General features: G+C 55.1%; 1 protein-coding gene across 1 annotated transcript; it reads left to right on the forward strand.

The window, feature by feature from the left end:
* Positions 1-1,575: 1,575 nt before the first annotated feature.
* MRPL28 (mitochondrial ribosomal protein L28) lies at positions 1,576-5,344 on the forward strand. The gene is made up of 5 exons (XM_084216355.1): positions 1,576-1,922; positions 2,022-2,174; positions 3,379-3,513; positions 4,359-4,445; positions 4,950-5,344. The coding sequence occupies exons 1-5, from the start codon at positions 1,635-1,637 to the stop codon at positions 5,031-5,033; spliced, it is 747 nt and encodes a 248-aa protein (XP_084072481.1). The 5' UTR covers positions 1,576-1,634; the 3' UTR covers positions 5,034-5,344.
* The last annotated feature ends 18,075 nt before the right edge of the window (positions 5,345-23,419 follow it).

A 23,419-nucleotide genomic window follows, 5' to 3' on the forward strand; every position in this document is an offset into this window, starting at 1 on the left:
TTCCTCGGGGTTCTTTCTCTGCTTTGAAGAGCACCCAGCTCAGCTGTGCACTTTATCCCTCTGCCTCCCCTTCCTCTGCAAAGTCCTCCCCCTTTTTAAGCAGGCTCAGGACAAGTGAGGGACACTTGTCCACACCCAGCAGTGTCATTCCCCCTGCCACCCGTGTCCCCTGCCTTTCCTTGTGCTGCTGCCATCCAGGGCAGCACGGTGGGAAGGGGGACCTAGGGCCCTCAGGGCTTCCTCCAACTTTTACCACTTTTAGGCACTTTTTTTGTCCCCTGTCTCAGTTTGCACAGCGGTGCTGAGGCCCCAGCACCGTGGCAGGGGACCACTGCTCCTTCACAGCCGTGCCGTCCATGCCGGGCCACCAGTGGGACCTGGGTGCCACCAGTGTGACCTGACTGCTGCCAGCGTGACTTGGGTGCCACTGGTGTCACCAGGGTACTGCCAAGGTGACCTGAGTGCTTCCAGTGTGACCCAGGTGCTGTTGGTGTGTCTCAGGTGCTGCCCAGGTGCCACCAGTGTGACTTGACTGCTGCCAATGTGACCTGGGTGCCACCAGGGTGACCCGGGTGTCACCAGTGTGACCTGATGCCACTGACATGGCCGGGTATTGCTGGTTATCATAGAAAGCAATAATTCCTCATCGGGCCTTTCCTTTCAGGGATTTCTGTGCTGGAAGCAGGAGAAGCTTTGGGGCAAGAAATCCCGCTGACGTGATTGTTTATTTTTATTTTATGTATCATTCATTTTTGCTTTGCCCCCTCCCTGCTGACCCGGCCTTGGTGCCTGCAGGAGGGAGGGTTAATTATTTTGGGTAAAATCTGAGCAAATTCCTGCGTCCGGGGGGAAAAAAGAAAAAAAAAGGTTATTTTTTTCTTTGCTGTTAATACCTGTGATTATTTTATACAGTAAATTTTAAAGCTTACGGTTTTATAATTTAATAAAGGTGACGGTATTTGCGGGCAGACGCCTGGTGGCTGCAGTCACACAACCACAGGGCTGGAAGGGGGCTCAGCCCATGTCCCCCCTTGCCCAGGCAGGGTCACCCCAGGGACGTGTCCAGGTGGGCTTGGGGATGGCCCCGAGAGGGAGGGAGAGCCCAGGGCTTCCCCGGCCGGCTGCTCCGGGGCTCGGCTCCCTCCGTGTGTTCCTCCTCACAGGACAACGGGATATCCTGAGTGGGAACAGACCCACAGGATCATCCAGGGCAGCTCCTGGCCCTGCCCAGACCCCTCAATAACCCCACTCTGTGCCTGAGCATTTTCCAAGCGCTCCTGGAGCTCTGGCAGCCTCGGGGCCGTGCCCATTGCTTGGGCAGTGCCAGCACCCTCTGAGGATGAACCTTTCCTGATCTCCAGCCTGACCCGGCTCCAGCCGTGCCCCCGAGTCCACTGGGGTGGAACTCAGCGGTTCCGTCCGTGCCCGTCCCGCTGCGCTCCGGGCCCCGCCGGAGGAGCCGGGACCGCACTCCAACACCCTCAGGGCTGGCCGGGGCGAAACGCGGGTGCGGCGCGGCCTCTCCCGGCCACCGTCGCGCTCCGTCCGCGCCAGCCAATCCGTGGCGGCCGCGGCCCCGTGGGGCGGAAGCGGAAGCGGCGGCCGGGCCGGGCCGGGGGCGCGGGGTCGGTGCGATGCCGCTGCACCGCTTCCCGCCGCGGCTCTGGGCCGCCATGCGGATGCGGGAGGGCATCTGCGCCCGGCTGCCGCAGCACTACCTGGCCTCGCTGCAGGACGACACGCCGCCCACCCCCGTGCACTGGGAGCCGCACGGGCTGCGCTACCGGCGGAACCCGCGCACCGGGCAGCGCGAGCGCGTGCAGGACGTGCCGGTGCCCGTGTACTTCCCGCCCGCCGCCAACGAGGGGCTCTGGGGCGGCGAGGGATGGGTCCGCGGCTTCCGCTACGCGCGCGACGACAAGGTGAGCGCCGCGCCCTTCCCCGGGCCGGGCCGGGCCGGGCCGGGCCGGTGTCACCGGGGCCGCCCCCCGGGCAGCCCCTGACGGCCGGGCCGTGCCCAGCTCTCCACCAGACTGCCCAAGACGTGGAAGCCGCAGCTGTTCAAGCGGCAGTTCTACAGCGAGATCCTGGACGCCACGCTGACCATCACCGTCACCATGCGCACGCTCGACCTCATCGACGCCGCCTTCGGCTTCGACTTCTACATCCTGAAGGTACCGCCCGCGGCTCCCGGCCCCTGGGACCGTGCCCGGGCTGCCCTCCGCCTCGGCTGGCAGGCAGGGAGTCCTGGAGTTAGGCACAGAGAATCCCAGGTTGGAATAGACCCACAGGATCATCCAGTCCCACCCCTGGCCCTGCACAGACCCCCCAATAACCCCACCCTGTGTCTGAGCATTCTCCAAGCACTTCTGGAGCTCTGGCAGCCTCGGGGCTGTGCCCATTCCCTGGGGAGCCTGGGCAGTGCCCAGCACCCTCTGAGGATGAACCTTTCCCAAAATCCAGCCTGAGAAGCGCCAATCACTTGGTTTTAAAATTTTAAAAGTTTAATAGTAATAAAATGGTTATAAAAATAGCAATATTATTACAGTAATAGTAATTTGGACCATTTGGATTAGGAAAGTATGAGACAATAGAAACAAAGAGTTATGGATGTCTGGGTACCTTTTTCTGGGCAGCATAATCCCAAAAAAGGATATATGTTAACAGAGGATTAACCCTTAAAAACAATAACCTGTTGCATATTCATACACCTCATACTTGATGCATAAATTCCATTCAAACACAGGATTCTGTCTGGGTAGTGTCAGCTTCTTCCTCTTAATTCTGAGGCCTCTTCATGGCTGAGCAAGGCAGGAAGAAATTCATTTCTTCTGATAATGGGGCAATAAACTCTCTTTCTCTGAAAGATTTTGGTGTCCTGTGGCTGCTCTCTCACTGTGAGTCCTCCCAAAGAAAAGTATCTTACATAGCACAGTTTCTATTTAACATTATGTTATAACCTAAAGCTATATTTAACACACTACTTAAGAGAATTAATACAGCATAACTTTCTAACATAACACATCCAATATTCATTTCAATATTTGTGAAAAACCAATCATAAAATATGCATTTTTCACAGTGAGGAAAGCCACAATGTAAAAGTTACATCAACAGACAAGAGATGAGTTATTAGTAGAAAAGTAAAAAGGTTAATTAGATGAAACAACTTTAAAAGACCTTGAAGCTGTACATCTTATAACCATTTTGCAGTGCTGAGTCTGGTACAGACGGCGTGCCAGAGCTTTAGATAAGATAACAATAAACAACAAGCTGAAGACCAAAAAAGTCCCGTGGGTCTGTCTTTGCTAACGCCAAACTGTTACAAGAGGGTTTCCCCCAAGCAGAGGGGCAAACTCCTGTGTTACACCTGTGCAGACTCCCAGAGCTGACCTGTGCTCCAAGCTGGGCATGGACCTGAAGAGGACGATGCTGCTGCGCCTGGCCCGGCGGGACCCCGCGCTGCACCCCCAGGACCCAGCCCGCAGAGAGGCCATCTATGACAAGTACAAGGTGGGTTCAGCTCCTGGGAATGCACTCCTCGTGTGTTTCTGGTCAAGAGACAGGGGGAAATGTCAAAAATAAGTTTGTGAAATATTCTCAAAGCCTAACAAAAATCTCACATAATATACGTCTATATACAAACCTTAAGTGTGGTGGTGTGAGGGTCCCCAGGATGAGGTGAGAGATGAGAATTTGACTCCATGTTCTCAGAAGGCTGATTTATTATTTTATGATATGTTATATTGAAATAAATTATATACTGAAACTGTACTAATGAAAGAGAAAGGCTACCTCAGAAGGCTTGACAAGAATGATAATGAAAGCTTGTGACTCCTCAGAGTCCAACACAGCTGGCTGTGGTTGGTCATTAGTTTAAAACAATTCACATGTTTGGATAAACAAATCTCCAGGTCACATTCCAGAGGAGCAAAACATGGAGAAGCTGAGGCTTCCCATCTTCCCAGGAGAAGAAATCCTGGCAAAGGGATTTTTCATAAACTACCACAGTAACCAGCAGGGGTGGCACAGAGGGCACCTAAACCTAAGAAGAAGGACTAGCTTCTGTTCTAAAACTTCTATATGGTTTTATATATATTACTATAATCTAAAACTTTAAGTTTTGTACTATGTGATATTATACATTTCTGTTTAAACTACACACTTATAATTTTGGTTCTGTCATTAAATTTTGGAAGTTTTCTCCATGGTCTCAGGTCAAATGCAGTGTTCTCTTGGGGGTCAGTGCCTGTCAGCACAGAAAGTCTAAAATTCTCAGCAACCAGGGTTCCAGCACTGGGCATGGAGAGGATTTTTATCTTGGTCACCTGCAAAGACTGTGCTACCTTTTATCACAGGAATTTGTGATCCCAGAGGAGGAAGCTGAATGGGTTGGCTTGAGTTTGGAAGAAGCCATAGAAAAACAGAGGCTCCTGGAAAAAAAGGTGATTTCCTGAGGCAGTGCTCAGCACTGAGGTGTTGTGGCTGCACATGCAGCTTCTCCTTGGGCTCCAGGAACACTGATGGCAGGCAGTGTGGGAAGGGAAGGGAAGGGAAGGGAAGGGAAGGGAAGGGAAGGGAAGGGAAGGGAAGGGAAGGGAAGGGGAAACAGAGAGAAAAAAAGAGAAAAACAGAGAAAAACAGAAAAACAGAGAAAAACAGAGAAAGAAAGAGAGAGATGCTTAGGAGCTACTGATGATCCTCATGTGCTCTCAGAACTGGAGAAGCTCCTGAATGCCCCTCACAGTGCCTGCCCTCTCTGAGGGAGGGTTACAGAGCTGAGCTGCTGCTGTGGCACAGCAGGTTGCCTTGTTCAGCCCCCGAATAAAGCCCAGTCACATCTTCCTCTGGTTTTAGCTGCCAGCACTCCCTGGGCTCCCCGTTGCACTTCCCCTTGCTGCTGCTCAGGTTCACTCCTTTCACATGGTTTATTCTCTGCTTTGTTGCAGGACCCTGTCCCCCTCTTCAAGGTGTATGCTGAAGAGCTTGTCAGCCAGCTGAGGGAGCAGCAACAGGCAGTGCAGAAGCAGTAGAAGGAAGAAACCTTGGCAGCAAAACCCTGCTGCAGAGAAAGCAGTGGGGTTCAGGGGCTCTGCTGCCTGAACCAGGCTGCTGGGGAAGGGGCCACGTGAAAGCCACGTTGCTGAAGTGTCATGACAGCCTAAATTCAGTGAGGACCTGCTCCTGTGGGCTGAGGAAACAGTTTCTGTGCTGTGGCTCTGAGAGCTCTTGTCAGACTGACTCAGCGTGGATCTTGTGTACAAGCAGTTGGCTGCTCTTGAGAGCTCATGTGTGATACAAAATACACATTTTAGTATCAATAACAGTAAACTTCTCTCTGATACTTGTTTTATCAGTGTGCTGTAGCAGGGGCTGTGAGACACAATGTAACTTTAGATCTACCCCCAGCTTCATCCACCTGAGGTGCTTGTGCCCCAAAAGTGTGACCCCAAACCCCTCAGCTGAGCTCCCCAGCACAGCTCACTAACCCCTGGGTTACAGTCCTGTTTGTGTTCTAAGTTGGGGACTTCTAAATCTTATTTTGTAAAGATGTAGCTGAAGTGGGTGTTGAAGTCTTTGCTGCTGTTTGGCAACAAGGGACTGCAAAGCACTTGCCATAATTACAGGCTGATGAGCAGCACTGGGAGTCCCTGGTGGTGTCTGGAAGCTTTGTGGTGGTGCAGTGAGTTTCTGGGTGGATCAAAATCAGCCTCTGCCCTTTTCCCCTCAGCTCTGAGGTGAGGGGCAAGCACAGAGCCTGCAGGCTGAACCTTGTGTGGGTCATCTCTGTGGAAGAGACTTTGCCTTACTTCTGTCTTTGTCTTCCCCCTCTCTGGCACATCAAGGCAAGTGTACTGCCTTGGTTTGTGATAAGGAGTGATAAGAGAGAAACTGGGCTTGTAGAGCAGAGTGTGACTTCACCTGGAATGGAGCAGGACCCCAGGGGAGTGGAGATTGGCAGTGCCTGGAAGGTTTGGGGGAGGATTGGTACAGAGAGCAGCCACTGGGTGAGCACAGGGCAGTGCTGGGGCTTGGGTGAGGGAGGTGCTGAAGTTGAATGGCATCTAAACAGCAACATTTCATGAAAACCAGACTTCTCTGCTGCTCTTTAGGACAGAGAAGGGGCTGGAGTCCCCATAAGGGGTGTTTGAGCCTGCAGAGGAGCCTGGCACAGGCTGGTAGGGCTGGCTGGGGCTGCCAGGCAGGGCTGTGCTGTTCTTGCAGGGGCACAGGGGGAACAGGCTGGGTGGCAGAAGCTGGGATGTTTCCAGCCTGCCTGTGTGTTCCATCCCCAGCAAGTCCAGGTTCTCAAGAGCAAACTGGCACAGAAGGTCATATTTGCCTAATTAATGACAGTGCAGCTAGGCCAGCACAATGACATTTGGTTATCTTCTCTCTCTGCTGCAACTGAGCTGAGTGGGAAGCTGCTGCCCAGCTCCTCGGGGACCCTGACACTCTGCCCTCGTTAGAGATAATTAGCTGGGACAAGCTCCTTGTTTGACAGCTCTGCTCATCATTAGGGCCAGCTCAGCTCATGCATTTTAATGCAGCTCCCAGCAAAGCTCCAGCCCGTGGCTCTGCCCTGGCCCCCCTGCACTGGAACGTGCCCAGCCCCGAGCCCGCCTGGCACCCGCCCGGACCCTGCCCAGCCCCTGGGGTCCCCGGGTGCCCCAGAGCTCCTGGGCACTGAGGGAGCTGCTGGAAGTGGCCGAGGGGACAATGAGCAGCTGCTGCTCTGTGCCAGGGGTGGGAGGTTCTGGTTCTGTGGAGCTGAGGCTCTGCTTGTGTGTCCTCACAGGGCTGGACCCTGACTGAGCTGCAGAGCTGCTCACTGGGCATCTGCAGGATCTGCTGCCTCGGGAGGGCTGGGTGGGTGACAAGAGCTTTTGGGGAGAGCCTCTGTCCTGCTGGGGGTGAGGGTTCTAAGGGGGGCACTGCATGAGCACAGCATGTTTCCAGACAGCAGAAAAGACTTCAACACCCATTTCAACTACATTTTTACAAAATAAGATTTAGAAGTCACCAACTTAGAACACCAGCAGGGCTGTAACCCAGGGGTTAGTGAGCTGTGCTGGGGAGCTCAGCCCCACCTGCTGAGGGGTTTGGGGTCACACTTCTGGGGCACAACCATCTGGGGTGGATGAAGGCTTGGTGGGTGACAAGGCACAGCAAGAGCTTTTAGGGAGAGCTGCTGTCCCGCTGGGGGTGAGGGTTCTAAGGGGGGCACTGCATGAGCACAGCTGCAGGAGGTTCTCTGGGGGAATCTATTTGGGATATGGTGAATCCTGATTTTCTGTCATCCTTTCCTTGGGGAGAAACCTTCCCCTTGCTCCTTTCCTTACACCCATGTTGGATGTGGCCCTGGGATGTACTCTCATGGGTACTCTGCTGCCTTGAGGGAAGCTGCAGTCTGGGGACCAGGGGTGCTGCAGCTTCAGGGGAAGCAGTGTTGGAGCACACAGGGCTGCTGGGCACAGCAACAGATGTCTCCAGGTGGGGCATGTCCCCTGTGCAATATTTGGGGTAGTTTGGACTACAAACCCCACAGCCAGGTGACCTCGAGGAGGTGGAGGAACAGCTCAGGGGTCAGTGTTAGTCCTGTCCTGATTTTGCAGCTGGAGAGTTTGGTGCTGCTTGGGGGATGGTTTTCCCTGTTTGGGTGGCTCAGTCTGGCAGGTAATGGTTCCCTTGCTGCCCTGACAGGAGGGGTCAGAGGAGCTGGTAGTTTGCCATGACAACATGTTCCCAGGAAGCCACAGATGCCACAAACCCAGGGTGCAAGTAGGGTGCTGTCAGCTTGAATTTGAAAATGCACCCCTGGCTGCCAAGCACTGCTCAGACCCCAGCACTGCCTCAGCCTCCTGCAAAGGTCACCAGGCTCCTGCTCCTGGCCCAGAGCCAGACACAGGCACGTGGGGCATGGGGAGGATCCAACACCAGGCTGGCAAGGATGTGACAGCCCCCAGCAAACTGCTGGAGAGCCCTGCCAGGGTCACCTTGGATCTGGCAGAGTTAGACCAGGCTGGAATAGCAGTGCTTGGAAAGGGGAATGGTGCAAAATTATCTCATCAAGACAGCAGTGAAAGGATGATGGATGAGAGGCTGGGAGAGGCACGTGTGCTGTGTCAGCCACCAGCACTGGGAAGTGGGACATCAGTCCAGGACTGAGGGATTCCTGCTTAATTCATTCCTCAGATATCAAAAACATGCCGCTCTCTTTAATAGTCCCAGCAAGCCACAAATATGAAACTGACCCTTGGAACATGAAATTTGGGCCCATGTTCCAGTTGTGAAGGAACAATCACCCCCAAACCCAACATGGCAAAGTAATAAAGCAGAGAAAAATGTTAATTGGGAAGAAGCATCCAAGCAGGAAAGGCCTTGGGTGGGATGGCTGGACTAATGCTGCTCTTTGGGACTTGGGTGGTTCTGAGTTCTGGTGTTTGCTGGTATCTTGAAGCAATGTTTGGATTTTGCCTGTCTCATTTGTTATTCCCAGCAAGTCACAGTCACTGATCCAAAAACCAGCTTGAGATTAAGGCTCTGCTTCTCAACAAACTCTTTCCTACCTGGTTACCTTCATGAATTAAACAGATTTTCCTTGTGAGTTCCCAACAAGCCCCTCTGTATTCAAACAAAAGGAATATTTGGGGAGCAATGGCACAAGCAGCTTGTCATTTCCTGCTGGTCTCATAGGTGAGCCTGCCTTTCCCTCCTGGCTTGGAGGCTCTTGGTTTGGAATCAAGGGGTGTGACTTTTGCAAAGGGGTGTGACTTTTAGGAGTGCTGTGAATCAGCCCAAACTTGGTGTCAGCACAGCTCAAAATGTAGCCTGAAATCATTCCCCATCCTATGGCATTAGTCAAGGAGACATGAGATTTAGAAACTGGCTTGGACAATTCCAGCAAACCCTTTGAAGTATCACTGCAGTGTTTGTTTTCATATCCACAGGACTCAGTTCTTTCCAGACAGCTGGTCTGGGATGCTCAGGCTGTTGGAGCCGGGACTATGTGCTGTGCTTACCCCCCACAGCTTTGCTCTCTCCCTGGAATTTGCTCTGGGGATCAGGAAATGGCAGCAAATATCCTGGTGGATATTTGCCATGTGAGTGACAAACCATTCTGGATTTTGGGGATCAAGATGGAGCTGGGCTCGTTGCAGAGGGAAGGAGACCATGAGTAGTGAGAAACGCTGGCTGGACTTGAGAAAAAACTTCCACAGGAGGGTGGTGCAGTCCTGGGACAGGCTCTGGAGAGGCAGAGGTTTTCAGAAGGACAGGGTAAGGCCCTGGAGCCCTGCTCAGAGCAGGAGCCTGGGCTGAGACCTCCAGAGGTCCTCCCAAGCTCACTGTTCTGTGCTGCAGCTTCCCAGCTGCAGTTCCTCCCTGCAAGCAGCCAGAGAGGAGAGGATGAGTCTGAGGAAGAGCAGCTCCCAGGTGCTGGCTGGAGGGCAGGGAGTCCAGTAGCTCTGCTCCCTCCCTCCTCTGGGGTATGGACAGTCCCTCTCCTGCCTGAGCTCCTCCTGCTGCCACGTGCTGTGCTCTGTCTTCTCCCATCCTCCCAAGGAATTGTCTGGTGTGCCAAAGCATCACCTCCAGGAGAGGTGGCTGCAGGCAGGGATGGCAGGATGGAGTCACTGGCCACGTGCTGGATTACCTAGAGCCCAGTGAAGTGGAGCAGCAGCCAGCCTGGCTCTGTGTGAGCATCCCTGGGGCTGTCAGCCTCAGGTGCTGCTGCCTGTGGCCAGCAGAAGGTCCTGGTGGCTCTCCAGGAGTGACCACTGGCTTTTCCAGCCCTGCTGGTTCCTGACACACTGCTTGTCCTGGCCAGCTGCCCCAGCCCTGCAGGGCATGAGGTGGGATGAGGCATGGCCACTGTGTCAGGGCAGGGTGGTGGCCTCACAGTGGCAGGGCTCTGAGGGGACTCTCCCTGGGGTGTGACCAGCCTGCAGCCAGGCAGGGTCTGATTGAGCCTGAGCAGAGCTGGACAGGGACATGGGGGCTTAGTTGTTACAGTAAGGAGTCATAAGAAAGAAAGAAAAAAAAAAAAAAAACAGAAACAAACAAACAAAGGAACAAAAACTTAATAAAATCTCCATATGGAAATGAATTGCCAAAAGCTCCCTGCTATGTTCCTGCCACCATCTCTCCTGCAGTTGTGGGCTGAGCTGGACTGGGCACACTGGACATGGGAGATGGACACACAGAACAGGGGCAGGCAGGGGCAGTTCCCTCCAATCCCCTCTCCTGGCACACTCCATGGGCTCAGGTTGGGCTCCTTGGCTGCAGGAGGAAGAGCTGAGCAGGGTGGCCATGGCAGCTCCAGGCTGGCCACAGAGGCCTTTGCCTGGCTGGACTCTGCTGCTCTGAGCATCCCTTGCACTTGTTTTCCAGGCAGCCATTGCCATGGTAACATGGAAATGGTGCTGGCTCAGGCCAGCCAGAGCACTCAAACACAGAAAATGGCATTTCTGAGATGGGCTCTGCTCACAGGGCCTCTGGGTACCCAGGGATGTGGCTGCTCTGAGCAGGTCCTTGTGCCCTGCTGCCCCCAGGGATGTGTCCCCCAAGCAGAGGTGGAGGGAGCAAACAGGATGGGACATGTTAGGGACAAGGGAGCAGTGGGAAGGGAATTTCTCTCCAGTGCTCCAGGCATGGATGGGGCCAGGATTTTTGCGTTTCAGCCACGTATTTACTCCCATGGAAACTGCTCACACATTCCAAGGCATTTTAATTTCCTTGACAGCCCTTTAAATTCCTTGACAGCATCCTCCTGCATGTGTTGTGAGACCCAGGTGGACTTTCCCAGGTGAGTCTCACCTGCCCAGCTGGATGTGAGGTGACTCTGCCCCCACAGCCCTTAACTGTCTATGACTGCTCACTTTATTCCTTAGGATGCTCTCCCTTGACTTTTGAGGCTGGTGGAGAACCTGAGCTTATTGAATCCTTCCCCCTAAAAGTCATGTATGGATTTGGAAGGTTTCAAGGGGTGGAAAGTCTTTACTCCTAACTTTAGGCTGCCTTGCTGCAGCTCTGGGAATGGAGCCTTGTCATGCTCTGCTCCAGTGCAGGACTTTGCCATCCATGGGATTTTCTTCTCTTTCTCACACTTTACCCTCTCATTCTATTGAGCTTCAAGTCTTGCTGCAAGGCTTTTCCTCTAGAAGTCATTAGCTGTGGCTTTCTTTTCACAGCAGTTCTCTACCACTGTTTTTAAACTGTGGAACCTGAGTGCCAGCACCAAAAATGGAGGGAAATCTCCTTGGATGCAGGCACTAGCTAGTGGGTTTCCACCTGGCCAGGTGGTCTGGGATGTGCAGAGTTGAAAGTACTGTGAAAATCATCATACCCAGACCCACTTGTCCTGCTGAGCTCCTTTCTCTTTGAATGCTGTGTCACCTCTTATTGTTTTGGGTTTGGTTTTTTTTTCCCTGTCTTCTGCATGATATGCTGAAGAACAAAGTGAATTAAGGCCTTTGTAGGACTCTGGGAAAGATGCTTTTTTGGAGGGGCTTGTGGAGCCCCTCTGCAGTGGGGAGCAAGGCAGTGGCTCCTCTGTGGGGGGAGCAGCAGGTCCCGGTGGCAGGAGCGGCTGGAAGGTGAGAGGACCCTGGCAAGGGAGCCGGCAGCGGCTGTGTGTGGCTGAAGCCGTGATGGCTGTGGCCAAACCCGCGGGCTCGGAGCTGCGAGCCGGGAGTTGCCATGGGAACGGGAACGGCCGGAGGATGCTCGGAGGGCAGCGCGGGCTCTGCGCCACGGCCCGAGAGCAGCTGGGAGCTGCCCTTGCTGGGGACCTGCAGGTACCCGGGGAGTCCCACGTCGTGCTCAGTGCACAGGGAGCGATCCCCGCCCGGCCCAACCCCAGAGCACCTCAGAGAGACGCTGCCCCTAGCAGACAGAGAAAGCACAAGCAGGAGAGCAGCCCCAGAACAGACCCCGCGCTCTGCCGAGTCCCATCCCCGAGTCCCAGACCTGCCCCCCGTGCCCAGCAGAGCCCGGAGCAGCCGGCCCCTGGCCCAGAGCACGGCTGGGGCTGGGACACCGTCCTTGGTGTGGCTCCCTCGCTGCACTGGGGGATGCAGTGCTCGGCTGGATCGGGGCCGGAATGTTTGAGCTGAGCCTTCCCGGGCACCCTGAGCCGGCTGCTGATGAGCATGGGCGGGGAGAGCCCACCCTTGGTGCCTCCCTCTGCTTGCCCTGGCCCCGGGCAGGCTCTTTGCCCAGCACTGGGACCAGCACGGTCAGCAGCAGCTGCTCCAGGCACCAGCCAGCCCCTTCTCCTCATTGTCACCAGCCCTTTGCACACCCATGGGAGCTTTACTGTGGGCATCATTCATTGCTGCTGCTCCAGGAGACAGGCTTCCCTTTACCATCACCCTGGTTTCCTAGATGGAGGGTATTTACCCTGGTGCCCACAAACCCCACTTCCAGGAGGGTTTCTGCCAACTCACTGGCACTGCTGTCGGGGTCAGTGAACTGCCCTTCCAGGCTCTCCCTGTGATGTGTGAAAAAGAAATTTATTCTGCCAGGCCCCAACAGTTCTTTCTGGCAGTGGGTAGGTAGGCTCTGCCTGAGGATCAGCTGTTCTCCCCCAGCTCCTGAAAGCCCTGGGAGCACTTGCTGCTCCACAGCTCCTTTCTGCTCTCTCCTCAGCTGGGTTTGTGTTGACATCTGTGGTCACCTTTGTCTCCTCTCTGCTCCCCAGGGTGGGAATCTCCCAGTTCTCCCAACAAAATAATGAGCTTGGGGAGAGTCTCCAAGTACTCCTCCTGCAGCTGCCCTGAAGGACTCCACTCTCTGGATTGCTTTGAGGAGGAAAAGGGAAGATGACCTCAGCTTCCTTTCCCTCAAGCCCACGCTTTCATCTCTCGCCTTGCAATCCTTTTTCTCCAGATGTCTTCAGCCTTTAGATTCTCCCTAAGACCCCTTTTTCCCCCACTTTCATGGAACTGCTATTTGGTGCCAGTAATGACCCATAGGAACAGAAGCACATTGCAAGTCCCATGCTGGTGTTCCAGCCAGCAGGGCTGGGCTGGGCTGTTTGCTGTTGTCTGGCTGCCACATCCATCCCTGGATGTAAGGACGGAGGCAGGACCACATTCCCACTTGCAGGACCCACTCAGCCATGAGCAAACCCATGCCCACATCACAGGACTGCTGTCCAGCTCTGTGCTCTGTCCATCATGGTTAACACCCTCCAGAGGAGTGGGAGGCTCTGGGCCTCGCAGACCTGGCTCGGAGCAGCTCAGCAGGAAGGCAGGAAGCATCCAGGGATGAGCATGACCAAAGGTACCACTTCCTCATTCCAGCCAGCACCAGGAGGCCAGGAAAAGGGATGGCTGATGCAGGCAGTGTCAGTTCCCTGGTAGAAAACACCAGTGCAGTGAGCAGGAATCACGATGGCAGCAGTGGGGAAGGGGGGAACGCTGGTTTGGCCCCAACCTGGCTCTTGGGATGAACCAGTGTGGAATCCCTATGGGAAACAGAAGAAATGGTTGGTAGGACATCCTGTGTCTGCAGCCAGCTCCTTGAGGAGGAGGCTGATGAGGGTTGAAGGCGATGGGCCGTGATGGTGCGGGAAAGCCTTGGCATGGAGGCATTGTGCAGCGGGAGCGATGGGAAAGGCTGGCCAAGGGAGGCATCACGTTCTGCAACAGCCTTCAAAGAGTTTCCTTAAGTGTTGCTGCTCTTCAGGGCTTCCTCCTCCAAGGAAAAAAAAACAAGTAGGGAAAAAAGGAGATGAGGAAGAGCAATCTCTGGGTGCGGGATGAAAGCGGCCTGTCTTGACTATTTACCCAGCAATTATAAGTAAATCGGTGGTGCCTAACGGGGCCGGTTGCCATAGTGACGATGGGATGGAAGGACCAGCATTTGGTCCTGGCTGCAGCCAATCAGGCTGGGAAGCCCAAGCTGCAATATAAAGTAAAGATTCCCATCTTCCAGCCACGCACTTGCCAAGAAAGGGAAATAGGTTCAAGAGTCTGGGGAAAAAAAGTGCTGCGGCCGGCAGCAGGCAGGGCGGCTGCTCCCGTCATGGCGGACTGCGAACGCCCGGGCAGGTGAGAATCCCAACTCTCCCCATCTCCCGCTCATTGTTCTCCCGCGCCGCGCTCCCCGCGCCGCCCCACCCCACCCACGCCGCCACCCCGACCCCCTCGCCCCGGCACCCACAATGGAACCCCCCTTCGGGTGGGAGACAAAGAGAGGCGGGTGGAGAAAGGCTCCACCATTCTCCCCAAATTGCCATCGTAGGCCTTTCAAATCAAATTTCGCAAAGCAGCTTCATCAAAGGCCCCCGGCTGAGAGGCACGAGCCCCATATTCCTGCCCCCCCGGCAGGTCTGGGGTGGTGCGGTGATCCCATACAAAGTCGGCACCGCTCCAGAAGTGTCTTTGCAAAAAAAAAAAAAAAAAGAAAAAGAAAAAAGAGGGAAAAAAAAAAGGAGGGGGGATATGGAGATAAAAAACGCAAGCGAGAAAGAACGGCGCCTAAATTGCTCATCGTCTCCCCATCTCATTACTGGCGACTTCTGAGGACGGATATTTCCAAAGGCTGCAATGAAAGACTTGTGAATGGAGCCCCCCCCGGATGAGATCAAAGCCCGAGGCTGGGACGCCAGGGTGTGCCGGAGGAGGGGGCGAGGGCCGGCGGCGCCGCAGGATGCTGGGGGGAGCCTTCCTCCCCTGCTGCCTCTGCCCTCCATGTTTCCTGGTGTCGCTGCCGCTGCTGCCTGACCCATCTTGCAATGGAGACCAGGGACGGTGGCCAGATCCCAAGAGCTGGAACCGAGACGAGCAAACTCCATTGGCTCACAGTTCGGCAACTCTCCCAAAATTCATGGTTAATAAAGGAGCTTATTCCGTCCGGGACCTCTCCAGGCACCTCGAATTGCAGATGAGCGGGTGGCTTCCCCACCGCTGGAGCCCACTCCTTGGCTCTCTTCTCTCCTCACACCGCAGCATCGCCAGCCTGGTGAGCCACCAGCAGAAGGGCCGAGGACAAAGGCAGGAGGACAGAAGTTGTGCCACTTTTCCTTCCCGCCGCCTCCCTTCAAACGCGGGCTGCTTTCTTCTGCTCAGTGATAAATTTGGCTCCGGGCGGCGTTCCCACCACCGGCACCACCGGCAGCCCCATCAGCGGCACGGAGAGCAAACTCACAGATGGTAAAATAAGAGAGTCGTGTAGGGTTCAAAGAGACCTTCAATGTCAATTGTTATATTATTAGGTAAACTCCAAGAAGAAAATCTTTTAATCCACTGTGGCTAATCCAGTCCACTTTTGTTGGCCAGGACATATTCAGCATCAACAAAAGGCTCTGGCCGACGGACACCGGCATACATAATGTATTGATAACTGCGGGAGCCGGCTCGGCGGCAGAAAGAGCCACTGCTCGGGCCAGCAGCAGGGGCCAGCAGGAGGATTTGCCCGACTTTCATCAGTTTTATTTTCATTTCAAAGAACGCGGCTGATATTTGCACTGCGCTGCTTACCAGGGGAGCACAAAGAGGGCAGGGATGTTCCCAGCTCCGGCCAGCCCTGAAACCTCACCGGGACCCTGCCAGGACCTCAGTGGGACCCTCACCCCTCGCTGCCTCCCCAGGGCGGTGGTGGCACAGAGGGCTGCAAGGCCAGGTTGGTTCCGGGCCTGGTTTTGGGGTGGTGGTTTCCCATAGGGAGTTGGCAGCTGGGGTGGCTCCCCCTAAATTAGCCATGCCCTGGGATTTACCCTGGGATGGTGCTGTTGCCCTGGGATGGGGGAATCACCTTCCTCTAAGGACGTGGGATACAACTGATGTGGGAACAGAAGTGTCCACGCCGTGAAGAGCCAGCGCTGCTGGGGAGGAGGAGTGGAGATCACACCTGGACTCACCTTGTCTTCCCAACACGGCACAGCAGAACCAGAGCTGAGGAACCTGGAAAGGAAATAAAACCAGCAGCAGCAAAGGGCAGGTGGGACATGAGTGGGGACCACAGCCCGGCTGACGGGGGTGTTTGGGCAGGAGGAGGTGGGAGCTGGTGGGAACAAGCTGAGAGGGGTCGAGGTGGCAGCTGTGGGTGCTGGAGGTGAGCAGGGCACCCCGGCCACCCACCCATCCAGGCACTGGGTATGGCCTGTGCTGAGCAATGGGCTCCCCTGGGGCAATTCTGGGTGAGGGTCCACACCTGGTCCACAGCAGGGCAGGAGAGCCCACAGTGACTAAAAACAGCTCTGAACTACATGGCTGGACAGGCATCAGTGGCCATGGGATGAGGATGGGGCTGAGCCAGTAGGGAACTCTGCACAGCAAGGATCTGGGGTCTCCAGTGGGTGTGACCTCACTCAGGAGCCCATGGCCCTGCCAGGGTGCCAATGAGTCCAAAATGTCCTTATTCCTGCTGTGGGTAGCTCAGTGCCACCCAAGGCCAGTGGCTCATGTGTAGCCATGAGGATCTTCAGTAAGAACATGGAAAGGAAACAGCAATGGAGGAACCAACAGGACTCATTTCAAAGAGCCCAGAGGGCTTGCCCAGGGTTTTGTCCTCATGACAAGGGACAGCAGAGGAGTCCCTCTCCAGAGGGTGGGGGGCTCACTGCACCCCCAGATGCCCTCTGAGGTGGGCACAGGCATTCATCCATTGGGACAGTGGTTACAAGGCACTGACAGACACAAGTGAGCCAGGGAGGAAACAGCCTCACAGGGATTTGGTTGTTACTGCGAGCCCTGGCTCAAGCTGCTCTGCTCTTGCTGCACTCACAGATGCTGGGAATCCTCCAGAACTACAGTCCCCCTCCAGCAGGGTTAAAATGGCCAGTTCCAGAAGCTCCTGCAGGGAATGGATGCACAAGCAGTGATTAAGCTGAGAAAGCTGTGAGTCACCAGCCCTGGACAGTCCATCCTGAGATCCACCAGGGGATCCAAGGGACAGGAGTCAGGGATGTGGTGCCACCCTGAAGCAGAGGCTCTTTGGAAGGCTGAAGTGCAGTGGGGGCTCACTGAGCCTCGCTGCCCAACCCAGACAGCTGCTCTGATCATCACCACGGCATTCCCAAAACTCCCAACTGCTCCACACGGTCCATCCAGAGGTCTGCCCAGCACAGAAGCTGCCAGGCCACATCGACACATGAGGAGCACAAACCACCTGGGAGGCAGAGGACGAGAATTCAGGCTGAATCATTCATTTCCATCAGGCAGAATCTTCATGGCAGGGGTCTCTGGGCAGCTGTTGAATGCAAGAATAAGATAAATAGACTGAGCTAAAGATACTCAGCTTTGGAGACCAGAAAATACCCCTCTGTTGGGAAGAGGGAGACATGGAGCTCCAGGGCAGACACCTCTGCTCCATGTCCCACTGCAGGCCAAAGCTCAGGTGCACTGGGATAACTTGTGGCATTGACTGGTGTCTTGTGGGACATTGCCCACAAGGTGGTCACCCAAGACCATGGGCACTCACCTCACAGCCCTGGGAGAGTCACAGAAGTGTGGGAAGAGGAACCAAAGTTCTCTGTGACACATGTTCTCCATGACATGGCCTTGGCACATCAGGGAAGATGCTGCCAATAGGAGGAGTCTAAGTGCAAGGTCTGGAGATTCTGCAAGGTCTACAAGCCCAAGGTTTGGAGTTGTACATCTGCCTCCAGATGTGTTTTCTCCTGTTTTCAGCCTCTATAACCATAAAGAATCAGGATGAAATACAACACAAGGTTGGATTTGCTCACATTTGCCAGCCATGGGTTGTCTGTAGGCTGGTCACTGTGCCAGCATGTGTCCATGAAAGGACTCCTGACAGGAGGTGCACTGGTAAGAGAATGTCCAGCAGGACAACCAAAGTGAGAATCTGTTCTCTGGGAGAACACCAGGAGAGCCCTGAGGTGAGATGGCCAAGGCAGCAGGGGTCTGGCTGCTGCCAGCTCCCACTGTGGGGAAGAGGAGCTGCCCAGGCTGAGGGACACAGCCTGAGCACGAGGAGTGTGACATGGTTGGACATGAGATGCTTGGACACGACATGGTTGGACACCAGGGGGTGTCTCCAGCCCTGCAGAGCAGGGGAGTGACAGGAGCCTCCATGTCCTGATGGGGACAGGGGACAAAGGGCTGGGAAGCAGTTTCTGTGGAAGACAGCCCAAGACTTGGCTTCTGGAGGAGATGGGGCACTCAAAGCTGCCTGGCCTGATGCTCACATCTCCAAGGAGCAGTTCTGGTATTCTCTTCCCCAGGGAAGTGGGATGCCACGGGATGCTCATGAGCACAGTTCCACAACTCCCCCTCCTCCCAGACATTCTGTCCTGGAGAGGACTTGGCTGTGCTTCACCTGCCTGGCACAGGAAGGGGAGATTTTAGGAGAGGGGCAGCCAGGCAGAATTGCCAAGTGGTGAGCATGGGTTACAGGCCCAGAAGTGCTGGCAGAAGGGGACAGGGAATCCCATGGCTGACATCCAGTGCCTGTTTGCCTTGGCTGTGGAGCAAGTCTTGGATCCCTCCAAGTACAGAGACACCCCACTTCTCTGAGCTTCCTCCCACAGTAAACAATTTTGTGAGCAATTTCTCCATTTTTCTGTCAGGGTAAGACCAACACTTTTCATATCTGTTCACCTCATGCTGGAAAGCCTCAAGATGAGTCAATGCCAAGTCCTGGGCTGGGCTTGTGTTAGGGCAGTTAGAGCAGCAGAAGAGTTTGGAGACTCCCCTAGGTGTGTGGATAAATGGCACCCCCAGCTCATCAGGCAGGACTGTTGCCTGCAGGAGGAAGCAGGTCAGCCCCAGGCACTGCTGAACTGTGTCCAGCACTTTGGCTGGTCAGGACCTCAGCTGGTGTCCATCAGTGCTGAGCCCTTCCTGTCCCACTCACTGCCACCATGCAGGAGGAACCCTCCAGGGAAACCTCCAGTGACCCTTGGGCAGGTCACTGGGGGTAGAGGGGCTCCAGGACCCACTGGTGCTGAGCCCTGGCCACCTTCACTGGGTGCTGGTGACACACCAGTGCAGGGGTCCCAGCCCCCAGCTCAGCCAGGAGGGGTGGCCCTTGCTGGGGAGGTGGCACAGGATGGCTGCTCCAAGGAAAGGCCACCTCAGAGGGAACATAGCCAAGGAGAGAAACCCCACCTGTAGCTGGGGATTTTCAAGGTGCTGCTGGGAAGCAGGAGGTTGGGAAAGGGGCGATGGAGTCTCCATGTGGGCAGAGAGAGATCCCAGAGAGTCTGTGGCTATCCTACCAGAGAGCTGAAAGAGGAGAGGCTCCCAGAAGTTCCTGCCAGGACTGGGGGTCCCCCAGCTGGGGCTGGCCAGTTCCCCTGGCCTGGAATACACATGGTCCTGCAGCACACACAGTGTGTTGTGCCACAGAAGGGCCCAGCGAGGGCTCTGGCTGGCAGACTGTGATCCCCTGCCAGCACAGCTGTCCTGCCTGGCACGGGCAGCCACCAGGAGCCCACTGCTGGCAATTAGCTGCCAGTGGCAATTAGATTCTGGCTGCTGGGCTGCCTGGGCACCCAGAGCCAGCACTTCCCCAGGGTATGGGATCACTCAGAGGAGCATTTGGGGTGCTCACTGCCATGTCTGAGGAGCTCGAGGCTGAGAAAATCATTCTGCAGGAGAATTAGGGGTGGAAATGCCGTGGGGCTTCCCTCAGCAGTGCCCAATGTGATCACAGGGACCCTTTGCCCAGGGCTGGCTGGGGTTTGGACCTCAGCAAACCAGCCACAGCCTCAGCTGCTGTTGTCACTTCATGGGCTCAGAGCTCTTCTGCTAAAGGACAACGGTGAGTTGTCCTGTTTGGGAGCTAAACCATACCTCAGGCACTGTGCAGAGGTAAAATTCTTTCTAGAGCTTGCCCTGGATGCACGAGCTTTTCTGAGATGTCCTCACAAGCCTCCCTGCACCCAGCAAAGCCGACCATAAAGCCGTGGGCCACTAGGTGGACTCACAACAAACCAGAATTGCGGGACAGAGCAATTCCCTGACCGTCTGCCTCAAATCCGGGGAAAGCCTCGTCAGCGACAGTCATCCCAGGAGAGAACAGAGAAACAGCAGCGTGTGCCCAACTGGCCACTGGTCGCTAGAGGTGGGAAATTAGCCAAAACATAGTCACCAGGCCTTATTTATCACGAAAATTTTGCCATCTCCCTGGGAGAGCTGACCCTCCAGGAGGAGTGAGCCAGGAATGTGGGGACCAGCTCTCCAAGCTGCACTGCTGATCACGTCCAAAGGATCACACTGGAAATCTTGGGGCTGCAGGACACACATGGAGGCACCACCGAGCACTGAGGTGGCTCTTGCCAGCTGAGCTGGTGACCACAGTTAAGTCAGAAGATCTTGCCCAGCATTACAGATCAGGTCTGTGAGAGCAGAGCAGGCAATATTTCTGCACTGACCAGCCTTCCCCCACCTTCCAGCAGCCCAGGTCACAGTCACTGATGGCTGGGTAAAGGAAATCTGTCTTTCCCAACAGAATCAAGCAGGTTGAATAATCATAGGCTGCTCTGGGATAACCCTGCTGCAGGAACCAGCTGTTTCCACACAGCTGCTCCTTGTGTTCTTCTCATCCCATCCCATCCTGCCATGGGGACACTGGAGCAGAGGGCAAGCAATGGCCTGGGCAGGTGGGTGGGCCCTGGCTCTGCAGTGGGGCCTGGGAACCAGGGACAGGGTTGTCCCCTGCCACTGCTGCTCCCTCGTGCCTCAGGTCTGTGAGCTGGGACCATTCCAGCAGGGATAACCACGCCAGGGGCCCCGTGCTCAAGACAGAGCACACCCTGCTCCAGACACCTCCCTCTCACAGAGAGGCAAGATGGGAAGTGTGTCCTTCAGAACCATGGGAACAGGTTCCAGTCCTGTGAGTGGGGAGCACAGGCTGTCCCTGCCTGGCCCAGCTCCCCTGGAAACATCTCCTGGGTAGGGTGGTGCCAGCAGGGACGAGCTGACATCTCTTCTTTCTGCAGAGCGGCATTTCTGGGATGTGTGTGGATGGCATCCCAGCCCTGGCACCCCGAGAGGAGCAGCGAGCCTGGTGGTCTGGAGCATGGAGAGGCAGGAGTGCAGGGCACAGGCCCAGGCTGGACCCCAAAGGTGGGTGCAGGAAGATGTGGGGGGTGTCCCTGGGGGGTGCCCACCTTCACTGGCTGGGAATGAAAAGTGCTGGGCACTGGTGGTGCTGGCTGAGCTCCTGTGCCATTGCTTTTGGCAGAGAAGGTTGGTCAAAATCAAGGGAGCTGTAGGGTCTGGGATGTGGCAGGGTCTCAGACCTAGCAGGGGTCTGTGAGGGCCTCTTTGCTCTGCCAGATATGGGAGCCTTTCCCCAAAAGCTGCACAGAGGGGAGGGGAGGGTGGGGGAACACACCAAGGGCCTGGCACCACTATCAGTTCATACACTTCTATGCCACAGCCCTGAGGTGGGATGGGACCCCAGGGCTTATCTGGGGTGGGACAGGAGTGAGAAGAGAAGCCCATGTGAACAAACTGGGCTTTGCCCAGCCAGGGCAGAGGAACATTAGCTGATATGGTCACTGGCTGCTCCTGAGTTATGAATGGTGCAAACCAAGCAGAGGAGAGCGGCCATGAGCTGCTGTGGCTCTTCTTGGGCTGGTTGGAATGGAGGAGAAGGAGTTGGGGGAAAGCTTTGACCAAAACTCCAGTCCTGAGCCCAAACATGAGGTGGCTGACAGTCAGAAAGGAGCTGGGGTGGGCTGAGTGCTGGTGGAAGGAGTGTCACAGAAGTGGGGGAAGATAAATAAAAGTCCATGTCAAGCTCCTCTGTGAGGAGGGTGCTGGGTGAGCAGCATATCCAGAGCAGCCTCCCAAGGCACAGCATGAGCTTGTCTGTAAGTTTTTTGGGGGGAAACATCAGGTTTGGGGCTCTATAATCCAGCAGGAAGGGCAAAGCAGAGCTGGGGGAAAGAGGCTGATGCCAGGGTAGGCACAAAGAGGAATGCCTGGAGATGAAGGCAGAGCAAACCCCTGGGAGAACAGGCCAGGGTGCTGGGACACTGCAGGGACTCAGGGTTATGTACTGGGGCTTCCGTCTGCCATTTGGGCATCTGCACCACCATGGGCAAACATTGGAAGCTACAAAACCCAGTTCAGACAGCTGCCTTAGCTGGTCCAGGCCCTTCTCCCCCTACATTCCTGGAAGAAGGTCACCCTGGCTACAGTTTTTGTTATTTTTGATGTGAGCAGTAAAGGTTTTGCCCCATCCACCTGCTCCAGGCCTGTACCCCAGCATAAACAGAGGATTTGCAAGCAAGCACCCATGTGGGAACAGGAGTGAACAGGGAAACTGAGATGATTTTCTAGAGGGGAAGGATCTGAATGCCCAGAGCAGCCAAGCTCTATAACCTTCCCAATGCCTGGAACAGGTTCCACCATGGGCTTTATGAAAGAGCAGGATCTGAATGAAAAGGCATAAACTTGGTGTCCAAACAGTGTTTCGCCCTTTTTACTCAGCATTAGAAGCAATGTGTTTGCCTCTTTGAGCTGGGGAATCCAAAGAGGGAGGCACACCCAGGCTGCCTGTGGATGGATGTTTTGGCAGGCTGGCATGGCCAAGGTGGGCAGATATCTTTAGACCCTGCAAGAAGGGATGCTGCGGTGGTTGAAATCAGCATAACTCACTTCCATTCTTGTCCCCAGCCCGGTCACAGCTGTCTGTGGGCATCCTCACAACCCACACTGAGATCTGCTCCATTCATCCCTCCTTCCCTCCCTCCCAGTGAGGCAGGCACTCTCATCCAGCCCTATCCATGGCCACTTCTTTGCCTTTGTTCTCCTGCCAGCTGTATCCTGTGGCTCTGCTTGCTTGTCCTCTCAGTGGCAGTGTACTGGGCTGTTGGTGCCTCATTCCATCCAGGCTCTTTGGGATACTCTGGCTTCCAATACTTTTTTCTAGAATGCTAATACATTTTCTTCCTCCTATTCTGTAAGCATCATCTTGCCAGTGGTCCAAGAGTGAGCTGTCAGCCGCCTCTTGCACCCTAGGACATTGTTTTCTTGGCATCATTTTTTTCTTTAAATCGTTAAATTTTTAAATCATTATTTTCATTATTGGTCATGTAGTCAAACCCCGGGTCCTGCCTCAGCACTGAGGGTGCTGCAGGCCCTTTGTCTCTGTCAGTGATCGGCGTACGACCTCATATTTCAGAGTACTTCTATTTATCCCCTAGTTCCAAAAAGCTTTTTGAATTAAAACCACCGAATTTCGGCTTCGCTGGTGACCTTGCAGGAGCTTTCTAAATGGCAGCCAAAGGTTGAACAGCACCATCTAGTGCACTCCCTCCCGAATCCGCCAGCGCCAGAGGGACGCCGGCTCCCACCCACGCACATCCCTGCGCTGGAAGGCAGCGCTGCATGCTGGCAGCCCACCAGGCATCACCCCCGGCACGCTCAGACCCACCTCGCTCCGCAGGAGCCAGTGAGCCGCTACAAAGAGGAGAATTCATTTGGGAGGGCTC

Source organism: Fringilla coelebs, assembly GCF_963513975.1.
Source record: "Fringilla coelebs genome assembly, chromosome: 16".
In the NCBI taxonomy this organism is placed as follows: Eukaryota; Metazoa; Chordata; class Aves; order Passeriformes; family Fringillidae; genus Fringilla; species Fringilla coelebs.